This window comes from Peromyscus leucopus, chromosome 20, assembly GCF_004664715.2.
Source record: "Peromyscus leucopus breed LL Stock chromosome 20, UCI_PerLeu_2.1, whole genome shotgun sequence".
NCBI classification, from domain to species: Eukaryota; Metazoa; Chordata; class Mammalia; order Rodentia; family Cricetidae; genus Peromyscus; species Peromyscus leucopus.
In genome coordinates this window covers 30,194,365-30,215,225 of record NC_051080.1, presented here as the reverse complement: position 1 = coordinate 30,215,225, position 20,861 = coordinate 30,194,365, and the positions used below count along the sequence as shown (strand labels likewise).

General features: G+C 48.8%; 1 protein-coding gene across 4 annotated transcripts in view; it reads left to right on the top strand.

Moving 5' to 3' along the window:
• The window catches only part of Trappc9 (trafficking protein particle complex 9), a 479,996-nt gene that overhangs the window by 17,580 nt on the left and 441,555 nt on the right, over positions 1 to 20,861 (top strand). For 2 of the 4 annotated variants that reach the window (XM_028885994.2, XM_037197521.1), the window contains 3 exons: positions 1,045 to 1,071; positions 9,048 to 9,169; positions 12,117 to 12,242. In XM_028885994.2, coding sequence (XP_028741827.2) covers positions 1,045 to 1,071; positions 9,048 to 9,169; positions 12,117 to 12,242 — 275 coding nt within the window. The remainder of the gene's footprint in view (positions 1 to 1,044; positions 1,072 to 9,047; positions 9,170 to 12,116; positions 12,243 to 20,861) is intronic. The other 2 variants (XM_037197522.1, XM_037197523.1) reach the window with 1 other exon arrangement.

The following is a 20,861-nucleotide window of genomic DNA, read 5'->3' as shown; positions in this document are numbered from 1 at the left end:
TCTCTCTCTCTCTCTCTCTCTCTCTCTCTGTGTGTGTGTGTGTGTGTGTGTGTGTGTGTGCATATGTACCACGTGCATGAAAGAGGCCAGGAGAGAGCATCAGATCCCCTCCAGCTGGAGTTACAGGCAGGTGTAAGCTGCACAGTATGAGTGCCTAGATCTGAATTTGGGTCCTCCGCAAGAGCAATACTCCTAACTGCTGAGCTATCTTTCCAGACTCCACCAGCCACTTTGAGACAGAGTCACATGTAACTCATTCGGGCCTCAAGCTTACTATGTGGCCAAGGATGATCTTGACCTGCTGACCCCCTCTTCCGAGTACTGGAATTAGTGGCATGTGCCAACATGTCCTGTTCACCTGGTGCTGGGGATTGAACCCAGGGCTTGGGCATACTAGGCAAATATTCCACTCACTGAACTACAACTTCAGCATAAACCACCTCTAAACATTGCAAATCCTTAACTTTGATGAGAGTCCTGTAATTCACAATTCATTTTTCCCCTGTGTGTGTGTGTGTGTGTGTGTGTGTGTGTGTGTGTGTGTGTGTGAGAGAGAGAGAGAGAGAGAGAGAGAGAGAGAGAGAGAGAGAGATATTAATTGACAGATTGATCTGGGGGGACTATTATTATATTACTATACTTCCTTTTGAGACCTTTGGTGCCTCAGTCTGGAGCGCTCATAGTAATTGCAAAAATGAAAAAAAGATTCCTTTTGTTACTGAGTTATTGGTGAAACGAGGGTTTCTGAAACTCATTTAAGGAGAGTGATGAGCCTGAGTTTAGCGAGCAGCAGGAAGGGAAGAGGTAAGGGGGCTCTTTCCTGTTTGTTCCAGACACAATTAACAGCAGATTTTCTGTTCTCCTCATGGACGCAAAAGAGCACTGTGCCGCCATGCTGTTTCCTGCTCACAGTTGCCGTAGCGGCAGATGCGAGCGTCCCAGGCTTCTCAGGGTATATGCAAACTGTAAAATGTGTTCTACCAGCTGTCTTTAAACGTGGTTTTGTTTTCCAAATAAAAGACCGTAATCTGTTCTTTCTTCCAGGGGCGCAAGAAGTTCTCATTGACCCAGGTACATGATCTCCCTGCCTAGTGTCCTTTGGTTATTATTATTTTGTTCAAGTGCTTGTTTTCATGGTGTTGTGAATGAATGGTTCCGGCTTCTGGATTGTGATCTTTGGAACATTCTGATTTAAGTAACTTTAAATCAGAACTGTGACAAACCTATGATTGTTTGGTCCTTGTTTGATGGGGCACCCCGCTGCTTCATGTGTCTGGTGAAGAGGAGCAATTTCCCCCTAGCATGGTGGAGTGAATGATTGGAGAATCGTGCCTTGAATTCTCTGAATGCACCGAGCATGCCTATGCTGTTGATTTGGAATCCTTTCATGGTAATAATGACTTTGCTCTGAGTCTACGGCCTACGCTCCTTTCCACAGTGATTGGAATTTCCTATTACTTTTTTTCATAGACTATTACTACTGCTGTTGTTGTTGGCGAACAGGTCTTGCTATGTAGCCCAGGCTGGCCTTGAATTAGTGACAATCCTCCTGCTTTAGCCTCCTAACGTGTGAGCCACCAAGCCTGAATGTATATGTGATCTTAAGAAATCTTGCTTTTTTTTGGTGATAGCGGTTGGGTCTTTCTCTTCTTGGTTTCTGTAATTAATCCAGCAGAAACTTGTTTAGTTACAGTGCTTAAGTATTTTGTGATGAGTTCAATTTTTTTTTTTTTGGCTTAATTAGAACCAATGGCCGAGTAGGTACTAGTGCAGCAGCAGATGCTTCCTTCAGAGAACACAAACCAGGCTTCCCACTCAAGCCGGCTGCTTTCCTCTCGCGTCTAGATTGGAAGTGGAGTCACCTCAGGTCTGCACACTTGTACCATCTGATTCAAGGCCTTGTCTCCACACTGCTAAGTTTCTCAGTAGGGCTTGTGGAGAGCGTCGAGGACCCAGATGCTAGCAATTTTTTTTGTTTGCTTTCCAAAGAGAAATCGACACCAGGGCAGAGCTTCCTGTGACAGGAGCCAGTGACTTTCTGTACTTGGTGAAAGCTAGGTTGACAAGCCAGGCCTGGTGGTATACACCTGCAGTTAGCACTCAGGAGGCTGAGGCAGGAGCCAGCTTCTGCTATGTATCAACACCCTGTCTCAAAAACAAAAACACGTCTCTTAAAAACAAACAAGCAAGCAAACAAAAGCCCTGGGGACTGGAGAGATGGCTCAGTGGTTAAGAGTACTTCCCGCTTTTGCAGAGAAACTGAATTTGGTTCCCTGCAACTGTGTTGCATGGCTAACAGATGCCTGTAACTCCAGCTCCAGGGAATCTGAAACCCTCTTCTGGACTCTGCTGGCATCTGCACGCACACATGCACACACCCACACAACAAACACACACGTATGCATGCAATTGAAACAAGACAAGCAAACTCAAAAATGAAATTAGTGTTGAATGCTTTGATATTATTGAGCCGAAACTGGTTAGTGGAGCCTGATATGAAATACTGAATTTCATTGTACCGGGCATAATTGTGGGAAAAGTAGATGGGGACATACTAAAATGACTTCTGCAAGTCAAACTTTTGTTGAGGTAGGGAAGAATGTGTCTGTCATTTGTGAAAACATTGAGAATAAGGTTCTGTGACTGAGTTTGCAAAGCTTGGAGCAGATACAGACTGGAATATGGCTGTGGGGGGTGAGCAAGTAACTCTTCACATTTCATTTAGGACCACGTCAGAGTCTGAGGTCGGGAAAGCCACCAACAGAGGATGCGGCTGCCAGTCAGCCCTGGAAGTGTGGAGGGCATCTTTGCATCCACCTTAAGTGAGGATAGCATGGACTTGACTCACCAAGGGAGACAGGCAGGGAGCTGAGGCTCTTCCTACACTCAACCCTTACCTCACCAGGCCCCAGCGCACAGCCTGCACCTTCACGTCTCTGGTAGGAGCTGTGAGACCAGATAGAGCCTGGCCGTGTTTTACTTGGCCCTCGTCTGTAGTACAGACTCTGGCAGCTCATGGGGTAGTGCTCTCGGTAGAGGGGGGGTCACTGCCAGCGCCCCTGAGACCTCCTCAGAGGTGATACCGTTGTCCAGACCCACAGAAAAAGCCTCTTTCACAGAGCCATCAGAAAGTCCACCACTTGCACGTACGTTTGACCATCACGTGGAAAGAGGTTTGGCTTCCCCAGAGGAAGCTAGGTGGGCATCTCTGCGTGCTTGCTTTGGCTCTGGGTGCTTGTTTCACTGCCAACTAAGAACAGAGGGCCTTCCCCGTCACATGCAGCAGACAGACTTCTGGGCTTTTGCTCTATTCTTTAAATGCAACGATTCCTTTCTCCAGCCCCTTTCTTGCTCTGAACATGGTGTGCGCACGTCCAACCAGCACCTCCTTCAAGCCAAAGTCTAATTTGGCTAATTTCATTCCGCTCTCTTGCTTCTCCCACTTTGGTGCCGAGGTTAGCATCTTCTTCCAATGACAAAAACTAACAATTTGCACTCGGTTGAGAATGCTGTTTAATTTTTAAAAGCAGCTTCAAAAGCGAGTCTACAACCAAGCGCAGCAGGCCATGGTAGGACTTTCATCTCCCCAGCAAGAAACTCCACACCCTCTGTGGTCCCAGCTGCCATTCCTGTTTGTTTCCCCATCCTCCCCTGGGCTCCGGCAGTGGCAATTGACTTTCTCACTCCAGGCTGGCCGACGACTGTGTCCATCTCACATTTCATAAACTGCAGTCTTTCGAAACCGGCTTCTTGAACGTCATGTTTCTAAGGCCCATCCTTGGAGCCCCGCGCAGGACTTCACATCACATCAGCATGTCACCCTGGCCTGTCAACATGCCACGTTTTGTTTCTCTAGCCTGTCAGCTCACGCACCCTTGCATGAATGGATTCTTTGACTCCCAGGAGCCGTGTTATAGGAATTTTTGTGTGTACCTGTTTTAAATTCTCTCAACGTGTACAGATGCGTCTGCAAACCGTGGGACAGGCCCAGCAGCCATGCCTGCGAGCTTGTCCCTCTGTGTCTGTCCCAGTGGCTGTCACCTTTCTGACTCCTGGTGGGTGTGCTGTGGTGCCGCACTGCACTGCTGTTAGCATGCCGCGTGCCGGAGTTTCTCTTACAGTTAGTGAGCACCTTTGCAAAGTACACCCGTCACCGGTGTGTTTGCTCTGAGAAAGGGCTGCTCTCATCTGCCTGTTAATTATTGAGTTGCCACAGTTCTTTTGATGTTCTAGGTACGAGTTCATGTCAGAGATGTGGCTAGCCAAATCCTGGACTGGCGCAGCACTGTTTTGTCTTGCAGCGGCTGAGTGAGAACAAGGGGTTCCGAAAGGCCAGGCCTCACCCCAGCCTTGCCAGGGCTGTCTGTTGGTAGCCACACGGGGGGGGGGGGGGTAGATCACGTGGTGCAGTGCCTGTGATCGGCTGACATCTGCTTGGAGGATGTTAGAGGCTTCCCAAAGTCCACACTGAGGCTTCGTAACCTGTTTGAGAAGCGTCTTTAATACATACAATGGGCACAGAGCAGAGAAGTTTCATTAACTAGATTTGACAAGAGAAAGACTCTTAATTTCTTGGCTCAGTTAAGATTTTCTCTCTGGGTTAAAGTATGTAGCACCCTATGGTAAACAGAGGCATGTCTGCGGGGCCACCATTAGGGGGATCTGCCATCACACTTGCGTTTGCATTATTTCTTTCTGTCTGTTTCTCTGAGCAGTTTGCAGATTTTCAAGCGGTATACCTTTAGAATTCTATTTAAAAGCCATTCCAGGGTCTAGGGCAGTTTGACCAAGTTTTTCCTGGCTGACGTGTGGAACTCCAGTCTCTGAAGAAAAGATTCCATGTTGTTCTATTGAGTTTATGTCAGCACGGGGGTTTGCAGGCCTTTCCTCTCCACACTGTTGGTAGGGTTGGCTGTCAAATGCAGTCTCACTTTGTTTCTTTGTTCCCGAGTTAGAGCCTTGGAAAAGCTTTGCTTAGTATGTTAAACTTCCCATGGAGCATGATGTGCCTACGTTTTCAGTTGATGAGAGCTTTGCTACATGCTTATTGAGGGTTTATCTCAATTATCTCAAGGGTTATATGTGTGTTCTTAAACATGACTTATTGTCAAAATCACATCCATTGTAGAGCTTTAAAGGATAACAAAATTACTTGTAAGCAAAAACAGACACATTTAAAAATTACTTCCTACCCACTTACATTTTTTTTCTTTGAGGCTGTATTTGTTTTGGGTCCCTTGAATTTCCATGTGAATTTTAGGGATAGTCAATTGGTGAAAAGAATCTGGCTGGGATTTTAATAGTGATTATTCTGAGTCCGTAGACCAACATGGGGTGCCTTACTTAACAGTCAGCTAAAGAATATGACATCTAGCTGGGTGATGGTGGCGCACGCCTTTAATCCCAGTACTGGAGAGGCAGAGGCAGGCAGATCTCTGAGTTTGAGGCTAGCCTGGTCTACAAAGTGAGTTCCAGGACAGCCAGGGCTACACAGAGAAACCCTGTCTCAAAAAACAAAACAAAACAAGTGAAAAAGACTGTTATATCTTCTGGGACTGGAGAGATGGTTTAGCAATTAGGAGCACATACTGCTCTTGGGGAAGCCCTGAGTTTTGTTTCTATACCTATATCATCAGGTGATTTATAATCGCCTGTAACTCCAGTTCCAGGAAAATCCACTGCCCTCTGTTGGGCTCTATGGGTATTGCATTCAATGTACATCTCCATACACAGGCACATAACATATACATGTACATATATATCTGTATATACATAAGAAAAATAGAGGAATATTAAATTTTCTGATCTATGGACATGGAATATCTTTCTACCTATTTTTTCTTTGTTATTTTCCCCCCTGAAATGTTGGGGATTAAGGTTCATATACATGTTAGGCAAGTGGTATTTTCTGGCTATCTCTTTAATTTTTTCAAATCTGGTTGGAGTTTTCAGAGTGTACATACATATATATATGCTTGCAATTTTTTGGTTGAATTTAAAAAGATTTACTGTTGTTTAGGTGTATGTGTGCATGTGTGTGTTTATGTGCACATGTGTGTGTGGGTTTACCAAGGCCAGAAGAAGGCATTGGCTCCCCTGAAGCTGGCGTGACAAGTAGTGTGAGCCACCTTATGTGGGTACCAGGAATCAAACCGTGGTTCTCTGCAAGAGCAGCAAGTGCTGTGGACTGCTGACCCATCTTCCCAGCCTGGTTCATTTACTCTTCCCTGTTTAAATATTTCGGTATTGGAGTGGACTTGTCATCTCATTAGCAGCTGGTTTGTTGCAAGCATATTTAGGTATTTGACCTTCCAGGTGTTTAACCTTCTACCCTACAGCCTGGCTGACATCCTTCCTTAGTTCACTGGCTTTGTTACCGTCTCCTGTGTGCAAGATCATGGTCCCGGGAAACAAGTAGTTTTTCCTTCTTGCTTTTGAATCTGGCTATCCTGGCTGAGACCTTACCTTAGAGGGGGGACACACATCAAGTCTCCTATCATTAGGATGATGTTAGCTGTAGGCTGGTTTTAAAGCCGTCCTTTATTGGCACGAGAACGTCTCATCTGTTCTAGCATGGGAAGAATTTTCCTGTCTTTCCCCTCCTTGTCTAGATGATGTCATGGCCTTTGCCCTTTATTCTCTCTCTCTCTCTCTCTCTCTCTCTCTCTCTCTCTCTCTCTCTCTCTCTCCCTCTCTCTCTCTCTCTCTCTCTCACACACACACACACACACACACACACACACACACATTGTGATCATTGGGTTTGGGATATGAAGCTGATCTCTTGTCCCTTGCTCGTAGTTGTGATTGTTGTACCTTACTGGGTTCAGTGAGCTCTTGTTGGGAAGTTATCGTCTGAGCTCATGAGGGCTATGAACTGGCCTTCCCGGTTCTCCTCTGCTTTGCTGCCATTATCTGGCTTGGTGTTGGACAGTGTTGGCCTCACTGAGCAAGTCACTGGTCATGTCCCTTCCTTTGGTATTTTCAGGTAGAATTTGTGGAGAATAGGTGTTAATTTAGCCATAAATGCTTGTTAGACTTAACCATTGAGGCCATCTGCATCCTGCTTTTCTTTCTTGGAAGGTTTTTGGTTATCAGCTCAATGTCTGGTCTCAGTGGCACTGGCTTACAATCATGTTGGTGTGGGCAGTCAAAACAGATGACAGGAAAGATCAGGTCTGCTGTGTGTGGCTATCTTCAGTTTGTTTTTGTTTATCAAGTGAAATGAAATAAAGCTTGGCCCACTAAAACTGTGCAGAGCTAGGTTCCGGTTCCTTATAGACAATACGATTTTTGGTTGCTTCTTCTGAGATGTACCCACCAGCCTTGTACTAAATGAAGTCATCCACTCAGGGAGCAGGGCCACTCATGTTTTCCTTCCTTATAAAGGGGAAGAGTGCCTGGGGACTTTTCCTGTCTTTTTCCTGGGCTAGAGAAGAGATGTGGCCCTTTGTGAACAATGAAAGCCTCTTTCTCCCCTTCCCGATGCCTCTTTATTCCAGGGGGGATAAGATTCAGGAATTGGATGATAATTTGTTAGTGCCAATAAGACACTTCAAGACTCCTCCTCGTCGTTGTCGTCGTCATGTATTAAATAGCAGTTCGTGCAGGACATGTGACTCAAAAATGATAGGCGCACAGAACTGAAGACAGAGCGCTGCGGTCAGGGCCGGGCCCCAAGCACAGCTGTAGAGGCAGTGGCTCCATCATCTTGAGAACCGGGAGAGCCCTGGCTCCTCCGGGCCCTGCCCTACCTGCAGGAGCGCCCAGCTTAGTGCTCCTCTCCTGCAGCTGCTGTATTGCGGAAGAGGGCATGTGGAGCGGTCTTTGGTGCAGATGCTGCAGGTGCTGCAGGTGCTGCAGGTGCTGCAGGTGCTGCAGGTGGCGCAGGTGGCGCAGGTGCTGGCTTCCTCTAGTTCAACAGCAGGTATACGATGGCTGTCTTCTTGAACTCTGCTCCAAGGGATGCCTGCGTCTGTGAGTGCCCATGTCTTGTGACCCCGGCCGGCCCTTGTGGATTTGAATCTAGTTCTTACGAAGGACAGATGTGAGATATTTTCTTCCTCCCACCTCCTCGTGGCTCTCTGCTAAAGTTCTCCCTCTCTTTATTGCAAGAGGATTTTACACAGTATGCTTTTTTTTCCCCTCCCCATTTTTCAGACTCCTAGCTTAGCTTTTCGTCTCTCCATCGCAAGCCCATCTTTCCACATACCTACCTACTCATCATTCTTCTGTCTTGTTCCAAAAAAAAAAAAAAAATGCATGAGGGACTTCACAGAATTAGAGAGTGAAAGCATGCAGTTGAGAAAACTAGCCCTGGATTAGAGAGCCTGGGTACCACACGGACTTTCGTGGTACCTGTGGCAGTGTGCCAAGCGCATCCTGGCCCTCTGCAGTTAGAAACACTGGACCCTGAGCCAAAAGTAGGGAGAGTGCGACTTTGGGAGATGTTCTTGTCTGTCAGATAAACACATGACTTAGGAGCTCAGCCACCAAGGCTTAAGCAGGTAGTTTTCGAGTGTTCTGTGACATCAAAGACAGTATGTCTTTCCTTTTCCCAGCTGGAGTTCCCTCTGTAGTTACTTCTGTTCTGAAGACGGGAGTTCTCCACAGCCCTCTCCCTGTGTGAGTTTGGTGGCAAGGGTTGGTCAGAAATAGAAAGTGACAGCCACGGAGAGGCGACTAGCACTTTGAAGTGACTTTCTTGGCTGCTCTCCAGCTCAGGAAGTGGCTCATACATTTCCCCTCCTTTGAGGCCTCCGTGTGGTCCTTGGGTCATTGTCCATAGACCACTTTTATGTAAGGGATCTCATGTTCTTTAATGGAAAATCTTCACAGAGAAGGTAGCCCACCAGAGTTGGCCACGCTGCAGACTTTGCTGTCGTGGTGAGATTGTTACAGCCCGCGGATAATCTGAAGACCCCGAGCGGGGTTTAGACTTCAGCGGCGCGCACTTAGGTCTTATCTCCCGCACATTCCTCTTTAAAGTAATGAAGGGACCAAGAAATAAAAAAGCAAAAGACTGTTTTTTCGCTCTCTGTCCGCAGGTGCCCTCACCACCAACGGCATAAATCCTGACACCAGTACTGAGATCGGACGGGCCAAGAACTGCCTCAGCCCCGAGGACATAATCGACAAGTACAAAGAGGCCATTTCCTATTACAGCAAGGTGACTGGATGGCTTCGTACAGTTTTTGCATCATTGTGTCTTTCCGGTCAGAAAGTTCCCTGTGGACATTATGTCTTGTTGCAAGATCTTAAAAAAAGATTCAGTGTAGATCATGCTTCAGTGTTTTGAGGGCGCTCACATGTGCGTGTGCCGTGATGCAGGGGTGGAGGTCAGAGGCCAACATGGAGGGGCGGGTCTTTCCCTCTACCATGTGGGGCTTGGTGATGAAACTCAGATCATCAGGCTTGACAAGCAAGTGCCTTTGCCCTCTGAGATGTCTCGACAACCTGTTTTTCTCTTACTTGCTTTTGTAAATATTGTATTATTCTCTCTCTCTCTCTTTTTTCCAGAGCTGAGGACCGAACCCAGGGCCTTGCACTTGCTAGGCAAGCGCTCTACCACTGAGCTAAATCCCCAACCCCGTATTATTCTCTAGTGCATAGTGCTACATGCCTAAAATGTTCGGTTTTTTTGTTATTATAAACTATATATTTAATATAAATTTTGGGAAAAAACTATCCTAGCCCATTCAGGGATAATCATTGATATTTCTACATCAGCTTTCTGGACTTCTGAAAATCAATGTGTCCTAGTTCTGTTGCTGTGATGGAACACTATTACCAAAAGCAACTTGGGAGAGGGGAAAGGGTTTATTTTGTCTACACATCCAAATCACCGTTCATCACTGATTCATCAGGACAGGAACTCAAACAGGCCAAGAACCTGGAGGCAGGAGCTGATACAGAGGCCATGGAGGAGTGCTGCTTACTAGCTTGCTCCTCATGGCTTGCTCAGCCTGCTTTCTTATAGAACCCAGGACCACCTGCCCAGGGATGGCACCACCCACAATGGACTGGGCCCTCCCCTGTCAATCATTAATTAAGAAAATGTGCTGCATGCTTGCCTGCAGCCCCAGCTTGCACTGAGCCCTCCCCCAGCCTGTACTGAACCCTCCCAGCCTGCCTTGCCACTGTGGGCCACACTTACGGCTGCAGGTGGACGGCACCTCACCAGCCAGGCTGGAGCCTCAGAGGTCACCTAGTGTACCCTGTTACTGAACACTGGAACTTCACCTCTGGGGAAAGATGAGTCTGCCCCGGCACAGCAGAGGAGTCAGGTGGCTCTGTCCCCAGAGTGGCCCTGTCCCCACCAGGCCCCTAGGCCGCAGTCAGACAGGAGAATGTAGGCAGAGGTCCCCTGTGCTGTCTCTAGCCATCTGTCTCTGTGCAGGTCTGCAGCTTCAGATGCTGTTTTCTCATTGCTCTGCTGCATAGACTGCTTAATCAGGGTCAATGATTTTTACATATATACATGGCCAGCACAGCGGCAGGCTCATTAGTACTGCTCAATAAAGCACTGGTTATTGCCTCCTCGTCCTGGGTTCGGTATTCTACATGGCATCTGCTCCTCATAAGTAATGTAACGCAGACGCAAGGGGGAACTTCATATCTCGCTTTTCTCGAGTCACGTTTTCATTTCTGTGCTTCCCTGAGCCCTTTCTGCTTTTCTTCCCTCACCTCCTCTGCTGAAGGAGCCGGAACATTTCCCATGCTACGCAGACCCCTGATTAATTAGAGTTGATCCGGTGCTTGGCTTTCTCCATTCAGTACTCATCAAGAGGCCTCCCCCGAAACCGGTCTGCTCTGTGAATGGCTTCTTCCCGGACTCCTGAGCAGTGTCTCAGGGTCTGAGCAATGTCGCAGGGTGTTCTGTTGTATTAGGAGAGATGGGCTGGAGACATGGACACACTGCTGAGATAGATACTGGGTTGTCTTATTTGACTTGGCAGAAGCCTCAGACAGCCTGCAGCCTTACCTCTCTCTTTAGGCACAGAAAATAGGCTCAGATCACCTGTCTACATCCATGTCACATGCATGTAACTTGGCCATCATCATGAGTGTCCCGATGGTAGGGCAGTGGTCTGGGAGAGCAGAGAGCTGTACTCATGTGGTCCCCATGTCCAGACAGCCATTGGTGTACATCTGTCATCACTCATGTCCTCTCTGCACACTCATGCTTCCCAGATCTGCTTTGCTTATACCCATAGCTTGAGAATAAGTTCTAGATGCTCCTGGGCATGAACACCGTATTGCTGCAGTTGCCGCCCAGTCCCACTGTATGTGGAGTGCTAGCTAAGGTCCACAAGGACCAGAGAATGGGGACTGTCCAAATGTGTCCCTTTAGGTCAGTGGTTCTCAACCTTCCTAATGCTGTGACCTTTTAATACAGGTCCTCATGTTTTGGTGACCCCCCCCCAACCTTAAAATTATTTTCATTGCTGCTTCATAACTGTAATTCTGCTACTGCTATGAATTGTAAAGTAAAAATATCTGATATGTGATTCCTGTGGGGGTGGTGACCCACAGGTTGAGAACCACTGCTTTAAGTAGGTAGTGGTTCGGATGAGCCCCACAGAACCTGTTCTGCTCCAATGCCTGAGGTATGGGTACAGGTGGTTCTGAGACAAGAGCAGCAGCACTGAACACAGACAGCCCAGATGTCTTCTGCAAAGGGCACCACATTCCCAGCAGCTGCATTAAAGCTGCAGGTGTGAGAACAACATTTAAGAAAAACAGCAGAGCATCCATCCGTTAGATGGGCTGAGCATCCCTAACTCAAAAATCCAAATCCCCAAACCCGAACTCCTCTAAATGCTAATCACTTCTGGTCTTGAGGGGACCTCAGCCTGCCTGCCCCCGTGAAAGTCTGTAACGTAGCAAGCATTGTGGTTGTACGATTTTAATCAGTGTAACACACTTAGATGATCATAGGTTCATTCCAACTTGTACTCATTAAGGCACACTCAGAAATAGCTTTTCCCAGAGGGTACCAAGGGCCTTGTGCATGGCAAGTGCTGCTGGGAACATCTGGAGTCTCGGTGGCAGCTTCTTAGCACTGGAGACATCCTTGCATTTTGCTGATGGAAGTGTTTACTTTACACCCGCAGTATAAGAATGCCGGGGTGATTGAGCTGGAAGCATGCGTCAAGGCCGTGCGAGTCCTGGCTATTCAGAAGCGTGGCATGGAAGCGTCAGAGTTTCTGCAGAATGCTGTGTACATCAATCTCCGGCAGGTGAGCATGTGCCCGTCTGCCTCTGTGGCGGGTGATTCAGGTCCCCTGGAAATGCGTCCCTCGCTGTGATCCAGCTCAGTGTTTGTCCGACATGATAAAAAGTAAGGAGTCATTAGCCTGAGAGCCAAATGCGTGTGATGGTTTGTATGCTCATCTTCTTCATCTTTGGGTATTGTATTTTCAAAATTCAGAATGCACCGTCCTCTCCCCATTTCTATTTGGAATCATAACCGTCGGCTCCCGCCGGCTTTGCAGCCTTGACCGGCTTCCCGGCTCTCGCCTTCGTCGCTTGGGAAATGGCTTCCCGTTTGTAAATGCTGGGCCTTTGGGTTTACAAAACACGAGGCTTGTATAGCGCCTGTCCCACACCAGGCACCTCCCAAATGTTGGTTAAACCTGAGCCCGAAGAGTATGCTGAGGATTGAACCCAGGGCCCTCTGTGGGCCAGGCTCGCACTCTTCCACGGAGCTGCGGCCCCCAGCCCCCGGAAAGGTATTTAATAAGATAGTCAGGAGAGCACTTAGTGGCGGATTGACCATGTTGCTTCCCAGCCTAGAGGCTGGGAGGCTGTTAGCTGTGTGGAGACAGGTGGAACGGGTCTCTAGGAAAGCCCAGGGAGCCAGGGCTCCGGCTGATGGCACTTGGCCCAAGAACACTGGGTAGACATCCTGTTAAAGGAGGCCTGGAGAGAAGCAGCAGCCACCCTGCCATCACGGAGTGGCAGCTTCCTAGTGAAGGCAGGTGTTGACTGTCCTGCGAATGACACGCATCAGAGGAATAGGTGTCAGGGGGAGCAGGTGGCCAAAGGACCTAGCCTAATGTGGTGGGAACCAGGGATTGGAGGTGGCCCCTGAAGGCAGAATAGGAGATTGCCGGGAGCCTGGCTTTCACGGAAGCCGTGATGGAAGCGGAGCCAGCAGCCACTCGGAAGTGGGGCAAGGAGGGCTAAGTCTCAGCGGGAGGGTACAGATGTTGGGGTCTGCTCTAAGAGCAGAGCAGGGCAAGATCCGGGTGGCGGAGCGTGCAGCATGAGGTAGCTGTGAGGCAAAAACCTGGTACTTTGATGTAGACGCTTCAGTTACCTGGGAAATGGCCTAAGACGAGATGTCAGTCTCTAGTAATGCTGAAATGTTCTGTTTGACTCGGTTCTGCCCAGGGTGCAGCACAGGGCCAAGCCGTGTGTGTGTGTGTGTGTGTGTGTGTGTGTGTGTGTGTGTGTGTGTGTATGTGTTGCAATTACATTTATTTCATTTGTATTATCTGTGCATGTGTGTGGACACGTGTGTCATAGCGTGCATGTGGTCAGAGGAAAACTTGGGTAGTGTGTTCTCCTCTTCCCCCGTGTGGGTCCCCGGGATTGATCTGCATCGTCAGACTTAGCGACAGCACCTTTACCTGCTGAGCCATCCCACCTGCCTCCTAGGCTGGGTTTTTCAGAGATGCCGAGGCTACGGTTCTTGTAGAGGACCAGAGGGCAGGATGTCCCACGCCAGGCGTACACAAGCTTCGTGAAATGTGTATTGCCTGAGATCCAGGACAGCGAAGAGCCACCAATACCTGAGCTGAGGGAAAGAAAGAGACCACCCAAGGGGCTAAAGAGTGGGGGTGGGGTGAGCCCCGCTGGCCTGGAGCATGGAGGGCAAGCAGGGGTCAGGGTGGTCTAAGTTTGCCAAAGGACAGTGAAGCGAGACACAGGGCAAGGGTACTCCGAGGGTAAGAGAGTGGGACCCTCAAAGTGAGTGCTGGGCCTTGAAGTTGGTTTAGCCAGGTTTAGAGTTGATGGTCCTGTGTCGCTCTACAGGTCTGAAGCGGGCTAGTGCTGTTGTCATCAGGCTTAGGGGTTTCAGGAAACAGATTTGGGACACAGTAGAGGCTCCAAGCAGACTTGGAAGGCCCGGGGAATGGAGTCTGTTAGGCTTAGCTGTTATCGGAGGACTGGGTGGCTGCCAGCCTTCCCAGCTCAGCTTTGCCTCTGCAGTTATTAAAGTTACCTTTACAGATTAAAGGTAGGGGATTTGGACACACTGAAAAACTGTTTTCACAGTTGAACACGTAAACACACATTTTACAAAATAAAATGTTTTCACGGAAAACGTATGGGCATTAATTTGGACCAATTCTGCCGTTGCGGTGCATGGCCTCAGGCAAGCACTAGAGGGCAGCAGTGCTCCGTGGTAAATGTGGCCCTGCGGCATAGGGCGGTTACCGGCCTTTCTTCTGCCTGAAGAGGAAGGCACTTTGCAGTAGTTGACTCATCCTGATATTTGTCTGCTGGTAGAGCAGGCAGCAAAATAACGAGTTCTGGTGGCATTTTATAATCACGGTAAAAAGAAGAGCCTGTGGCTCTTCTGAAATAGAACAAGCTTTTGGTTCTTGGTGGAGTGTGTTCCATTGTGGAAACCGACGGGAATGAATGACTTTGGTCAAATGTGGACATTTTGGAAGGAAGGGCGATGTGATATCAGCACAAGTTCCTCCATCTTTAAGACGGAGCTCCCTGCATGGAGCTCAGAACTGGTGAATAATACATGGGGCTTTAGCTGTGCTGGGAAGGGTCTCTGCAGAACAGATGCGGAGTCCCTGTGTTGTGGTAATTATCTGGCACTCCCAAATGACAGCCAGTAGCTGGCTCTGTACAGATCTGTGTGCTGGCCGTGAAGTTTTACAGACAAATGACAAGGTTCGGATGAGAACAGAGGGGCTGGGACTTGAGTCCCCAGACCCAGGTTCAGTCAGTTTCCTCCCGGTGTGACTAGAGGAGTCCCGAGCCCTCTCAGCCTGTTTTCTGTGGGATGCCAGTGGCCACCTCACTCCTTGTAAGTTGCAAATGCCGCAGGGATGCATACTTAGTGCTACACACCCGCTGGGCACACCAGAATGGTTAGGAGTCTGCTCCTCACTGGCATCCATTCACAGACTGTTTTTTTTTTTTTTTGAAGTTTGAATCTATGTGTTCCTTGAGATTCTATGATCTAAATGTCGCCATCCATATCCTCAGAGGGGAGCTTAAGAAAAAGGGACAGTCTCACAGGCACCAAATAAGACCGTGGCTTAGAGGTGAGGGGGTCTTTGGCTGGTGTGTTCATGCCGTCCCTCACTGGGAGGGGCAGGAGCCAGACTGTGTGTGCCTGTGTCTGTCTGTCTGTCTGTCTGTCTGTCTGTCTGTGCCAGCCTGCCTGCCTGCTTTTGAAGTCCAGTGAGCAGCGAACAGTCACGATCCACGCTGGCTGAGCTGAGTGGTAGGGGAACCGATGCTGAACAATAAACCCGGAGGCAAATAATTCCCAAGTGAGTCAGTTCTACAGAAAAAAAAAAAAAAGCGCGTGCTTCCACTGGATACTTTCTAGGGGGCTGCTCCGGATGCATGCATCCCGGGGATATAAGCACCGTTGCGATGCAGGAAAAGATGCACCGAAGGGTATCGTCTTCCTGGACTGCATGGACTGTCCCCCAAGCAGCTGCCTTGCAGGGCTTGCGGGCTGGCGTCGGCGCCGGCAAGCTTCTTCACCATTTGCTGCCAGTTTTCAAGATGGAGGAGAATCTGGAGGCAGAGGCGGACCCAGGCTCTTCTCACAAAGTCTCCCATTGTTCTTGAAATCCCCCTCTCCGTGATTCCTAAAGACGACCCTGCATCCCGTGGCCCCCCTCACCCCCAACAACACAAGGAACCGAATACATCTTTGTTTGCAACCCAAAATGGCGGGTGACCTTAAGAGGAAGTGCTAGTAAGGAAGTGTTCTGGGGGGAGGGGGGACTCAGCCAGCATCTGACAGGTCACACAGAGGCACAGGGCCTTGACCTCTTTACATCTGAAAGTTCCGGAGAGATTGTGTGCCCTTTAAGAACATTTCGGTTTCGGAGGCTTTGGAGGAGACTTGCAAGCTCTTTGTCTCTGGCTAATTTTCTCGCCAAAGCCGTTCTGGTTTTATGCAGGCTACTCTGTTCCGATGTAAGAACAGCCTCTTTGCATTTCTTTTTTGATGGGTTTCCTTAATGAAGCGGTTGCTAAGGAAACCCTGCAAGAGCCTGGTAGGCACAGGAGTGATTGCATCCCTAGTACTTCTGTTAGTGGGAGCTCCAAGTCAGCCGGGCAGCAGAGTGGGGAGGGGCTGTTGAATGCGGAAAGGGGAAGCGGGAGACTGGGGCTGAGGTAAAGCCCAGACAGGTCAGCACTGGCCAGCGGAGCCAGTGGCTTCCAGGGGCAGACCGCGGGGAATTCACGGATCTTACAAGGAAACCATTGAATGGGGAGGAAAGGCTGCTAGATTCCTTACTAGAGAAGGAAAGGGAGAGAGAGAGAGAGAGAGAGAGAGAGAGAGAGAGAGAGAGAGAGAGAGAGAGAGAGAGAGAGAGAGATGAGAAGTTTCTGGTTCAACAAGATTTTGGTATGTGGCTTGCCCCAGCGTCCTCAGGAGAGCCGGAATCTGTGGGGACAGCCAGAGCAGTCAGTCTCTTCAGAGTGAGAGGGCGGGCTGCAGAGGCAATCAGGTGGCCTTGGTGGACCCTCGGGCAAGGCACTGCCGGCCGAGAGCTCAGTTTCAGAACTCCACTCTGACCAGAAAAAGTGATAAAAGAAGGAATTGACTAGTGTCAGAGGAAAGGCAGAGACCTCTGAGCCCTGCAGGTGGCTGTAGTTTTTTTTTAGCACAGGGATGAGAGGGGTGCTTCAGAATTCCTCTTTGGGGATGTGCAAGCCACCGTGTTCTCATAGGTTTGAGGAATCATGGATTTCCCCCTCGCTGCTTTAGTAGTTAGGAACCTTAGCGCTGAGTCCACAGATCCCTTTAATAATTACCCCCTCCATACAGTGGGCGGGTGTTTTTCTGATCAGACCTTCCCTTGGTTTCATTTTAACCATCATCTCATTTTCCCTGTGCCTGGATTTTTATCTTTTTGTTGTCACTGCACTGAAGTTGTGTGTGTTGAAAAAAAATTGATTTTAGATTCTTCTTCAGGGCAAGGCAGAATGCAAGCAAATGCATAAACAGAGGGTGTCGCAGACACTCACTGCTCTGTAGACGGTCCAGGGTGTTTACCTCAGGGGGTTAAAGCTGAGCTGAATGTTAAAACCGTGTTCTCAGTAGGAAGAGTTTGGTAATGCACACAGACTCTGGAGAAGGGCCGGGGCCTTATTCATCTCTCCCGTCCGTCAGTCACCGAGCAGGCACAGGGCTTGTCAGAGACCAGACACTTACTAATCTCCGAGGCATGATTCATCCCGCTGCTCTCTGGAGCGTTGGCACCACTCTGAGCGATGACAGCGGCGACCCTTGGTAGAGACTCAAGGCGTCCTATGAAGAGGTCCCCAGCCTTTCTGCATCTAACACTTCAAGGCCCTCCCGTGCGGGATTGTTTTTATTTATTTCCCATTTGTTATGCGCAGCAGACTTGGTTTTTTATTTGGGAGGGCTTCAAGGCTCCTGGAAGATGGCTAGAGCGAGCAGTACGGCCAGCGCTTGGCTGCCCACCCCCCAGAGCATGGAGCCTGGCCTCCTCTGTCTAACTCGCTTGCCTGGCGTGGGTTTGCAAGTTTGCATGGGTTTGCATCCATCGTAGTGGATGTCAGTACTTGGTTCCTTTCTGTGGCTAGATAGTGGCCACTCTGTCTGCAGGTCAGCTTTCCCCCCTCATTCCCTGCTGAACAGCAGCGGCCTCCCAACAAGTTTTTGACTGTTGAATGATACTGCTGTGAACATTCACAAGTGGGGTTTGTGAACCCCGTTTTCACTCCTGGATGTACGCTTGGGTCATCCACCACTCTGTAGCTTTCCTTCCGAGGAATCGTTCGACTGCCATAGAGTGTTACCAGCAGGATCCGAGGACTCCATTCTTCCCACCCCTTCTTCTCCTCCCATCCAGATGCATCTTTTGGCTGCAGCTACCGCCGTGGGAGGGAAGTGATGGCTGCCTCTGGCTTGGGTCTGCATTTCCCTCGTGCCCCATGTTGTTGGGCAGCTTTTCCTGTGCTTACCGGCCGTCCACACATGGCTGGTACAGTCCTTTCTAGTTTTTGTCTGTCTTTGGAGGCAGGGGTTGAACTCAGAGTCTCGTGCACACAAACACAAACGGTCCCACCCGCTTTTTCGTTGTATGGGTGTAGGAGCTTGGTGTGATCTGGAGGGTGCTTTCTTGTCAGGTTTCTGCTCTGCAGGGGTGTGCACCATTTCACTGTTTTCCTTTTGCATTTGAGAGACAGCGTTCTTGCTCTGTTGCGTAGGCTGGGTTTGAATTCCAGGGCTCCAGTGATAGGCACACTTTATCTTTCAAGCAACTAAGACCCCAAGTGTTCACCATGCCTTCCGTCCTCCCTCCCTCCCTGCCTCCCACCCTCCCTCCCTCCCTCCCTCCACCCCTCCCTCCCTCCCTCCTCCTTCTTCCTCCTCTTCTTCTTTTTTGAAACAGGGTTTCTCTATGTAACCCTGGTTGCCCTGGAACTCACTCTGTAGACCAGGCTGGCTTGAACTCACAGGTCCACCTGCCTCTGCTGCCGGAGTGCTGGGATTAAAGGCGTGCGCCCCCACCGCCCGGCACTACTGCCCTGTCTCGATGTCTTTCAAGGACATGCATTTCTGCTTGTGATGAAGTTCCGCTTCTCTGTGTTTTAGCTCATATGCTTTTGCTGTGGTTCCCAAGAAATCACTGGACCCAAAGCTCCCCACTTCCTTTTTGGCAGGCTGTTTCTATGTAGCCCAGGCTGGTCTGATACTTGCTATGTAGACGAGGCTAGCTTCAAATTCTGGACAATCCTTGTGCTTGCTCCAGCCTCTCAAGTGCTGGGATTATAAGCATGTGACGCCATGCTTGACTTTTTATGGTAAATTTTAGTGTTGGAAGTATATCTTTTTTAACTTTGTTCTTTTTCAAGATTTTTTCTGACTATTCTGGGTCTCTTGCATTTCCATATGAAGTTTAGGATCAGCCTGCCAGTTTTTTTTTCCCCCAAAGAAGTCAGAAGGGATTTGCATGCAGATTTCATTGACTCTGTAGATAAAATTGGGGAGTTTAGCCATCTTAACCATCATAGATGTGTGTGCCTGTAACCATGGCACTCTGCAGGTCGTGAAGGGGAGGGCAGAGAGTTCAGGGCCAATCTGGTACATAGTGAGTCCCAGAGTAGCCTAAGCTCCATAGTAAGACCCCAGCTCAACCTGCCTAACCTCCCTAAAAACCAAAACAAACAATATTGTCTTTTACTCCATGAGCACAGAATGTCTGTAATAAAGAGCCAGTAATTCTTCTCCATTCTTTTTCTTTTCCTTTCCATCCCTCTTGCCTTCCTGCCTCCCCTTTCTCTTCCATATCCACCCTTTCTTCCCTTTCTTTCTCCCTCCCTCCCTCCCTCCCTTCCTTCCTTCCTTTTTCCCAGCACTGTGCATTGAACCCTAGGCTTCACACACACACCCTAGGCAAGAGCTCCACCCATGGGCTGCTGAGCTGCGTTCTCAGCCCTCCATGACTTAGCATTAACATTTTGGTTTTTATTTTGATTTGTTTTTTGTTTAACTCATTTGCATTTTGCTTTGGTCACTTCCTGTTTTAATCTCACTGCTTGGGTTAGATGAGGTGTTCTAGAAATTTCCAGTGTCATTATTGTAGACAGTAGATTGTCTTCCCATTTTCCGAATTCATCGCTTTCTTAATTTGCTGTGTCCCTTTAGGGTTCTGTTTCATTTGGTGCTGTAACTTAAAAAAAAACAAAGTTCATAAAGGTTAGTAAAGAATTCTTTATAAATTGTCTAAGTAGCTCTCCATGCTTCCCACAGTGATTTCTAACTCTGGGGCTCAAGTGACTCTTTCGTTCCAGCTTTCTGGTCCCTTGCTGGGCCTACCTGCATGGGCCATTATGTCAGGCTTAGTGGAAAGTACGTGTAGTTTTGAATATGTAGTCTTTCTGTATGATAGCTGCAGATGTTGTGTAGAGGGCAGAATGTGTCTGTGTCTTGTAGATTGGAGGGCGTCCAGACTGTGTCCTTCCGCCTTATACATCCGCATCAGTATGGAGTGCCGTCTCAGGCGATTTCAAAGCCCCTTCCTGTAATGCCTTGCTCTTCAGAGCTCTGTGAGTTCCTGAGGTTTTGGAGGTGGACAAGGGCCAAGCTGTTTTCTTTAGCATTCCTGGCTCACTTGTTTAGTTGTAGCCTGTGATTCTAAAAGTCTTTATCTACAGGGGCTGGAGAGATGGCCTGCTGTCAGCTGTTAGGAGTGTGCTGGCTGTTCTTGCCCAGGCTGAAAGTTCAGTTCCCAGCAACCACATCTGGTGGGTTACGACCTCCTGTAATTCCAGTTCCAGAGGATCTTCTTCTGACTTCCATGGGTACCTGTATTCATGTGCGCGCGCGCACACACACACACACACACACACATGCACACACACACCCCTCAGCAGATCTTATGTCTTCTTCTGGCTTCCATGGGCACTTTTCTTCATGTATACACACAACACACACACACACACACACACACACACACACACACACTCCCCTCAAAAATGAAATAGCCCCTTTAGAGGTCTTGTAGAGGTCTCTGTTGACAGTTGTTCCCCATTGCCCTAAATGGCTACATTATTTCATTTAGTCTTTCCAGACACTGAAAGATTAGACTGTCTTTCCTTTTTCAGAG